This window comes from Thamnophis sirtalis, unplaced genomic scaffold, assembly GCF_051295495.1.
Source record: "Thamnophis sirtalis isolate CommonGarterSnake01/CBP01778 unplaced genomic scaffold, rThaSir2_p1.2 scaffold_10, whole genome shotgun sequence".
In the NCBI taxonomy this organism is placed as follows: Eukaryota; Metazoa; Chordata; class Lepidosauria; order Squamata; family Natricidae; genus Thamnophis; species Thamnophis sirtalis.
Window position 1 is genome coordinate 71,571,055 of NW_028261390.1, and position 9,100 is coordinate 71,580,154.

Sequence of the window (9,100 nt, forward strand, 5' to 3'; positions counted from 1 at the left end):
CCTCTTGGTATTGTACATTTATTCATCTATTCTTATGTATATAAAGAAGTTAATGAATCCAGCTGAATCAGTTATCTGCGTGTGCTTTCTGGATTTGATTTTTCTGCAACAATCTCTGACATAAATGGTAAATGGTGGTGTGAAGAGTTTAAAGAGTGTATATATGAAGATTTAGCTGAATTTCACAGAAAGGAAGAAAATATCTGGCCCTTTTGGCTACTCTCCGACAGGCTGGGTAAGATCCTAAATGCTGGAAAAGCAAGGATTGACTCAAATAAAAGAAGGACAGGCTCAATCAATCAGAATAGAGCCGGAAGGGACCTTGGAGGTCTTCTAGTCCAGTGTTTCTCAACCTTGGCTACATGAAGATGTCTGGACTTCAACTCCCAGAATTCCCCAGCCAGCGAATGCTGGCTGGGGAATTCTGGGAGTTGAAGTCCAGATATCTTCAAGTAGCCAAGGTTGAGAAACACTGTTCTAGTCCTACCCCCTGTTCAAGCAGGAGACCCCTATCTCCGTTCAGACAAATGGTTATCCCCTCTCTTCTTACAGACCTCCAGTGGGGGAGCACCCACAGCGTCCGGTGGCAAGCTGTTCCACTGCTTAATTGTGCTTAGGAAGTTTCTCCTTAATTCCAGGTTGCCTCTCTCCTTGATTAGTTTCCTCCATTTTTTTTTTCTTGGCTCCATTCTTTAATTTCATCAGCTGCATCAAAAACCCCGTTCTCCACACTTGATGTCTTTAATAAAGACGGTGGTTTGTTTTTTTAAAATGCCACGTAGCAAAATACCTTTGATGAGAATCGTGACCCCTGCCTCCCTCTTCAAGGTTGAATTATCTACGATTTTTGTCGGTGATTTGAATCTGTGCAAGGAAGCCGAGCCAGTGACTAAGCGGATCAATTATGCTTGCCGTTAACAGTATAATGAGAACATTCTTATCCTTTAATGGTGAAGGTGAAATTGTCTTTCATGGAATGTTGGTTAAAAAGGTTCTGGGAGGAATTTTTCTTACCTGCAAAGAGGTCATCTCTGCGATCACGTCGTTGCAAACACAAGGAGAGGTTTTACAGAATAGAATAAGAATAGAATAGCAAAGAAAAGAAAATAGAGAATGGAACGGAATGAAAAGAAAAGAGAATGGAATGAGAAGAGAATAGAATAAATACAGAATATAAAATAGGGAATGGAATGGAATGAAAATAGAATAGAATTCAGGAGTAGAATAGAATAGAATAGATAGAATATAGAGAATGGAATGAAAATAGAATAGAATTCAGGAGTAGAGTAGAATAGAATAGAATGAATACAGAATATAAAATAGGGAATGGAATGAAAATAGAATAGAATAGAATTCAGGAGTAGAATAGAATAGAATAGAAAATAGAGAATGGAATGGAATGAAAATAGAATAGAATTCAGGAATAGAATAGAATAGAATAGAAAATAGGGAATGGAATAAGAATAGAATAGAATAGAATTCAGGAGTAGAGTAGAATAGAATAGAATGAATACAGAATATAAAATAGGGAATGGAATGGAATGAAAATAGAATAGAATAGAATTCAGGAGTAGAATAGAATAGAATAGAAAATAGAGAATGGAATGAAAATAGAATAGAATAGAATTCAGGAGTAGAGTAGAATAGAATAGAATGAATACAGAATATAAAATATGAAATGGAATGAAAATAGAATAGAATAGAATTCAGGAGTAGAATAGAATAGAAAATAGAGAATGGAATGAAAATAGAATAGAATAGAATTCAGGAGTAGTGTAGAATAGAATAGAATGAATACAGAATATAAAATAGGGAATGGAATGGAATAAAAATAGAATAGAATAGAATTCAGGAGTAGAATAGAATAGAATGAATACAGAATATAAAATAGGGAATGGAATGGAATGAAAATAGAATAGAATAGAATTCAGGAGTAGTGTACAATAGAATAGAATGAATACAGAATATAAAATAGGGAATGGAATGGAATAAAAATAGAATAGAATAGAATTCAGGAGTAGAGTAGAATAGAATAGAATGAATACAGAATATAAAATAGGGAATGGAATGGAATGAAAATAGAATAGAATAGAATTTAGGAGTAGAATAGAATAGAAAATAGAGAATGGAATGAAAATAGAATAGAATAGAATAGAATTCAGAAATAGAATAGAATAGAAAATAGGGAATGGAATGGAATAAAAATAGAATAGAATAGAATTCAGGAGTAGAGTAGAATAGAAAATAGAGAATGGAATGAAAATAGAATAGAATAGAATTCAGGAGTAGAATAGAATAGAATATAAAATAGAGAATGGAATGGAATGAAAATAGAATAGAATAGAATTCAGGAGTAGAGTAGAATAGAATAGAATAAATAGAGAATATAAAATAGAGAATGGAATGGAATGAGAATAGAATAGAACTCAGGAGTAGAGTAGAATAGAATAGAACTGTCCTTTGTCTCTATTCTATTCTCTATTTTCCATTCCATTCTATTCTAAAAGGCTTCCTGTCGTTTGCTTACGGTAAAACTCCCCAGGACGTTTTTCAGTTCTGAACCGTTTCGCCTGATCCTTCTCCATTTTGTATTTGCAGGTTGGAGGAGCTGGCTGAGATCTGCGCCAAGTACGACGTCCCCCACATTGTCAATAACGCATACGGGGTTCAGTCTTCCAAGTGCATGCACCTCATCCAGCAGGTAAGGTGAGCCCCCTGCCACGGAAGGCAGGATGGGGCGGGGCGGGGGGGGGGAAACAAGGGAGCTAGTAGAAATGACGAAACGGACTGTTTTAATGGGGAAGAGTAGACATCCAGCTTTGGTTCCACTTGGAAACCACTCCTGGGCTTTGTGCTCGAGGCAGGGGGGAAAAAAATGAACTCCGAACGTTGGGTTTCCCTGATTAATATACCGTCTGTCCTCAACTTACAAGTGTTCATTTTAGTGTTACAACGGCACGGACAAAAGTGGCTTATGACCGTTTTTCACACTTACGACCATTGCAGAAAAGCCAAGGTTGCGCAGTGATTAAATGCAGTACTGCAGGCTACTTCAGCTGACTGCTAGTTCTGCAGTTCGGCTGTTCAAATCTCACCGGCTCAGGGTTGACTCAGCCTTCCATCCTTCCGAGGTGGGTAAAATGAGGACCCGGATTGTTGTTGGGGGCAATATGCTGACTCTGTAAACCGCTTAGAGAGGGCTGGAAGCCCTATGAAGCGGTATATAAGTCTAACTGCTATTGCTATTGCTATTGCTATTTATATCTCTATCTCTATCTCTATCTATCCCTCTCTCTATCTCTCTCTATCTCTATCTCTATCTCTATCTCTATCTAAATATCTAGAGATATCTATCTCTATACCTATACCTATCTCTCCCTCTCTCTCTCTCTATCTCTCTCTATCTCTCTATATCTATATCTATATATCTCTATATCTATATTAAAAGAGCCGAGGTGGCGCAGTGGTTAAATGCAGCACTGCAGGCTACTTCAGCTGACTGCAGTTCTGCAGTTCGGCGGTTCAAATCTCACCGGCTCAAAGGTTGACTCAGCCTTCCATCCTTCCGAGGTGGGTAAAATGAGGACCCGGATTGTTGTTGGGGGCAATATGCTGACTCTAAACCGCTTAGAGAGAGCTGAAAGCCCTATGAAGCGGTATATAAGTCTAACTGCTATTGCTATTGCAGCATACCCGTAGTCATGGGATCAAAATCCAGACCCTTGGCAACCTAACTCACATTTTAGACGGTCACATTGTCCCAGGGTCATGTGATCCCCTTTGGCGACCTTCTGAGGAGCAAACTCAACAGGGAAGCCCGATTCACTTAACAACCAGGTTACTCCCTTAACAACTTGCAGCGATTCACTTAACAACGGTGAGCCCAAAATTTACATTGCTAAGCGAGACGGTCGTGGCTAAGTGAGTTTTGCCGTGACTTATTGCACGGTGCAAACACAACTTAAAAAGAAACTTTTATCACTTTTGTTCTTCTCTTGTTTTTTGGGGGGGATTTGGGGCTTTTTTTTTAGGGTGCCCGAAGAGGCCGGATCGATGCCTTTGTGCAAAGTTTGGACAAAAACTTCATGGTCCCAGTAGGTGGCGCTGTCATCGCTGGCTTCAGTGACACCTTCATACAGGAAATCAGCAAAATGTATCCAGGTACATCCTTTTCTCGTGATCTGTCAAAACCACGTTCCACAAAAGCGCGGTCGACGAAATCGCGTATGTGACGTCATCACAGCGCGACGAAAAAGATCGAAAAATTGAAATAAAAATTAAATTACAGCAAGCCGATTCACATAAAGGTAAGCGTTAGGTTAAGGGTTAGGGTTAGGGTTAGGTTAAGGGTTAGGGTTAGGTTTAGAGCGTTAGCGTTACGTTTAGCGTTAGGTTAAGGGTTAGCGTAGGTTTTTCGTTAGGTTAAGGGTTAGGTTTAGGGTTAGGTTTAGGGTTAGGTTAAGGGTTAGGTTTGGGGGGGTTAGGGTAAGGTTTCGCTTTTTACATTTTTCGATCTTTTTCGTCGCGCTGTGATGACGTCACATACGCGCTTTTGTCGACCGCGATTTTGTCGTCCGCGGTTTTGTGGTGGAACCCCTTTTCTTTCTTTCTTTGCTTTTAAAGTGTTTTTTTTTTAATAAAATGAAAGTATTGCCTCTGCCTCCCAGGAATTTGCCTCCTTATAGCAAACAGCAAACAGCCTGTTTCAGTTTCAGCTTCAGCACAGCTTGATCAGCACAAGCAGCTGATTGTCGGTTGGATCGGTGTCCCGATAATTAGCTGTTTCAGACTGCAGGGATTGCCATTGCCTATTGCCGCTTCCGCGTGCCCCATTCTCGGCCTCCACACACTCTATTTTCCGCCCATTCCGATCCCCGTCGCCCGGAACAGATGGAAAATGGGTTGCGCGGAGGCTGAAAACGGGGCGTGCGGAGGCTTAAAACGAGATGGCGGAAGCCGAAAATGGGGCGCACGGAGGCCGCCATAGGCTATGGCAATCCCTGCAGCCTGAAAGGCCCACCAATCAGCTGATTGTACTAATCAGGCTGTGTTGAAACTGAAACGGGCTGTTTGCTGCAAGGAGGCAAATTGCTGGGAGTCAGAGGCAGATTTTTTCCTCTTGTGCTAATCAGGTTAAACTGAAACTGAAACTGAAACAGGCTGTTTGCTGTTTGCTGCAAGGAGGCAAATTGCTGTGTGGCAGAAGCAGATTGTTTTCCCCCCCTTGTTTTCCTCCCCAAAAGCTAGATGCATCTTATACTCCAAAAAATACGGTAGTTTGAAATAAATCTATACTAGCCTCCCTTTATTTCTTTGTGGGTAAAACATAAATTCAACACAAAAAATAGTTTGTCGTGAAAACGGCTGCCTGCGATGCGAAGGCGCCTGAAAGACGAAAATGGAAGCAGAATGCTCCATCCCATAATTGGGTAGACTAGGTTGCCCTGGTAGATCGGTCCCACCAGAGAGAGAAAAAACACTCATGTCCTGAGAGGTTTGTGGTCGGAGCCTGAATCTGCGGAGGGAAATGAGAGCGAAATGGCGCCAGCAAAGATTGAGGGGGTGGCTTCGTTAGCTTGGGAGGAAAATGGGGAGGAGCAGGTCAGGTCCTTTCAGGATTGGGACGGCTTGTATGCAGGGAGGAAGGGGGGCAGGATGACCAAGAGAAGCTAAGCAGTGAACATGAGAGACAGAGCTCAGGCGAGGAGCAAGGACCACTCACTCCTGATCCGAGAGCATGGAGAGTGGAGAGAAGGCGAGAACAGCGCAGGCTGACCTAACTACTCAGGGGGGGGGGGGGGACAGCACTCCGCCCCTCTTCAAAAGGTCCACCTGTGGACTGAGACTTAAGGAGACACTTTTGGGAGGGGGAATTGTCGGGAACAAACTCCGAATTACTGGAGTGGTTGAGTGCCAACATTTGGACTTTCCTGGATTCCTTCCATTCCTTCTTGATTTCTGGATTACTTGCCTTGTTCCTTTGATTCTGGGACCTCTCAACTTACCCTGCTGGATTTCTTGCTTTGCAGCTGTGGTGCTCACAGCTTTGGACTGGACTATTTGCAGGCAGAAGCTGTTGGAGGGGTGTGTGTGTGTGTGAGAGAGAGAGAGAGAGAGAGGGAGAGGGAGAGGGAGAGAGAGAGAGATCTCTTTAGTCTGGGGCTTGCCAGAAACATGGGAGCGTTTGGGAAAATTTGGAGCAATAAAGGGGCAGTTTGAACCTCCTGCGGTGCCCCTGTGCCGTACCCCCAAGTCATCACAGATTGCGTTTCTTTTCTCTCTCTCTCTCTCTCTCTCTCTCTCTCCAGGTAGAGCTTCCGCCTCTCCTTCCTTGGATGTGCTCATTACGTTGCTGAGTTTGGGCACCAAGGGATACCGGAAACTTCTTCAAGAAAGAAAGGTAGCGTTTCTGGATGAATGGGTCCAAGGTGGCCATTTTCACTTGTGAGCAGGTGGCAGAGAAGGGTAGGACTTCGGCTGTTAGGCGGCCTCTGAATTCTAGTTTTGATCTTTGCCCAGTTTAGCCAACGAAGAACTCTTTATTGTCATTCTACGTATACACACAGTAATTCCCATACAGCGAAATTCACGTAGCCCCCAGAGACCAGGCCAGCACACATGGCGATCCCCAAATACCCCCCCACCTACCCAAAATCCCCTGCCCCTAAACCACCCGAGTATCCACGCAACAGACCAAGCAGTGCGATCCTACAGCTCACGAAGGGTGGCCCTTTAGTTCATTGTTGAGTGCAATTATATCTCTGGGATAAAAACTATTCGGAAGACGTGAGGTCCGAGTTTTAATTGTTCTGTGTCTTCTGCCAGAAGGCAACAGTCCAAAAAGAATTGTAACTTCCTCAAACAGCAAGATGCGAAGGGCTGCAGCCCGATGATGATATTCCAGGCAGTTGTAACGATTCTCCGTAGAGCATTTTTATCCACTGCTCCCGTACCACGCAAGGATGCCGTATGTCAGGACACCCTCAACGGTGCTGCGATTGTAGAAGAGATGTAAATGCTGAGATAGGTTTATCTTCCTGAGCATTCTCAGGAAGTACGGCCTCTTCTGTGCCTTCCTTGCAAGCAGGTTAGCATTCAAAGTTAGAACCAGGGGTAGGATTCAGCTGGTTTGGACTGGATCTAGTCAGGGACTAGAGACTAGAGGATAAGAAATTGGGTATGTCTATTTTAATGAAAAGAAGGACCAGGAGAGACATGATAGCAGTCTTCCAATATCTCAGAGGCTGCCCCAAAGAAGAGGGAGTCAACCTGTTCTCCAAGGCACCTGAGGGCAGGACAAGAAGCAATGGGTGGAAACTAATCAAGGAGAGAAGCAACTTAGAACCGAGGAGAAATTTCCTGATAGTTAGAACAATTATTCAGTGGAACAACTTGCCACCAGAAGTTGTGAATGCTCCAACACTGGAAGTCTTGAAGAAGAGGTTGGATAACCATTTGTCTGAAATGCTGTAGGGTTTCCTTCCTAGGCAGGGGGTTGGGCTAGAAGACCTCCAAGGTCCCTTCCAACTCTGCTATTGTATTGTATTGTATCTAGTTTAATAGAAAGAAGGACTAGGGGAGACATGATAGCAGTCTTCCAATATCTCAGGGGCTGCCCCAAAGAAGACGGGAGTCAAGCTATTCTCCAAGGCACCTGAGGGTAGGACAAGAAGCAATGGGTGGAAACTAATCAAGGAGAGAAGCAACTTAGAACTAAGGAGGAATTTCCTGACAGTGAGAACAATTAACCAGTGGAACAACTTGCCTCCAGAAGTTGTGAATGCTCCAACACTGGAAGTCTTTAAGAAGAGACTGGACTGCCATCTGTCAGAAATGATGTAGGGTCTCTCCTGCTTGAGCAGGGGGTTAGACTAGAAGACCTCCAAGGTCCCTTCCAACTCTATTCTGATTCAGTGGGTGGAAAATAACCAAGGAGAGAAGAATGAAGGAGACATTTCCAGACAGTGTGTGGTGAAGGGTTTTCTGCCTAAGCTTGGGGTTGGACTCCAAGGTCCCTTCCAATTCTGTCCTTCGGCCAAGTTCGGATGCCCCCCCCCCCCCGATTCTCGCAATGTATTTTTTTTTCCTCTGTAAATCCAGTTCTCGAAATGTCGCGAATCTTATCGCTCTTCGATCTGCGGAAGGAATAAGACGTAATAACCTTCCTTTCCGGGAGTGTATTTTGGCCTGTTCCAGAATGGTAAAATTTAATGCCAGGGGTTTATTACCTTAACGCTCTTTAAAAGCTAAGCTAAAGCTACGATGTTCTCCGGAAAAGCTATTTATAGTGCGGTTTCTATTTTCGGTTCCACTAGACCAGTGTTTCTCAACCTTGGTAACTTGAAGATGTCCGGACTTCAACTCCAGAATTCCCCAGCCAGCTGGCTGGGGAATTCTGGGAGTTGAAGTCCGGACATCTTCAAGTTGCCAAGGTTGAGAAACACTGTCCTAGCCACTGTCTTCCTACTGAAGAGGATGGTGGGAGCGGGGAGAGGAAAAAAAATTTTTCCCCCACTAAGGCAATGTTTTTCTTTTCCTTCTGTAATCCTCGCGTCAGTACAGGTAGTCCTCACCTTACGACCACAGTCGAGCCCAGAATTTATGTTGATAAGTGAAAAATGTGGGTTTTTTTGCTTTTTATGCCACATCTGTTCACGTCTGAAGTTCTTCAATGAGTAACACAGTCATTAAGGGAATCCAGCTTCCCCCTTGACTTGGCTTGCCAGACGGTCGTAAAAGAGAATCACGATACAGAATAGAGTTGGGAGGGACCTTGGAGGTCTTCTAGTCCAACCCCTCTCTTCCAGCAGGAGACCGTATACAGGGCAGTCCTCACCTTATGGCAATAACTGAGCCCAAACATTAACGTTGCTAAGTGAGTTTTGCCCCACTTTACAACTTTTCTTGTTAAGTGAATCGTTGCAGTTGTTAAGTTAGTAACGCAGTTGTTAAGCGAATCTGATTTACCCCATGACTTTGGGGAATCCATTGCCTGAGCATCTGAATTTTGGTCACACGACCGTGGGGATTCTGCGGCGGTCATTAGTGTGAAACATGGTCCGAAGTCCCTTTTTTTTTTAAATTGAGAATTTTTTTTAAA

The 9,100-nt window shown here is 43.4% G+C and overlaps 1 protein-coding gene across 1 annotated transcript in view; it reads left to right on the plus strand.

Moving 5' to 3' along the window:
- The window catches only part of SEPSECS (Sep (O-phosphoserine) tRNA:Sec (selenocysteine) tRNA synthase), a 20,534-nt gene that overhangs the window by 7,458 nt on the left and 3,976 nt on the right, over window positions 1-9,100 (plus strand). Inside the window, exons 6-8 of the mRNA XM_087724892.1 lie at window positions 2,599-2,701; window positions 4,032-4,161; window positions 6,309-6,400. Coding sequence (XP_087581018.1) covers window positions 2,599-2,701; window positions 4,032-4,161; window positions 6,309-6,400 — 325 coding nt within the window. The remainder of the gene's footprint in view (window positions 1-2,598; window positions 2,702-4,031; window positions 4,162-6,308; window positions 6,401-9,100) is intronic.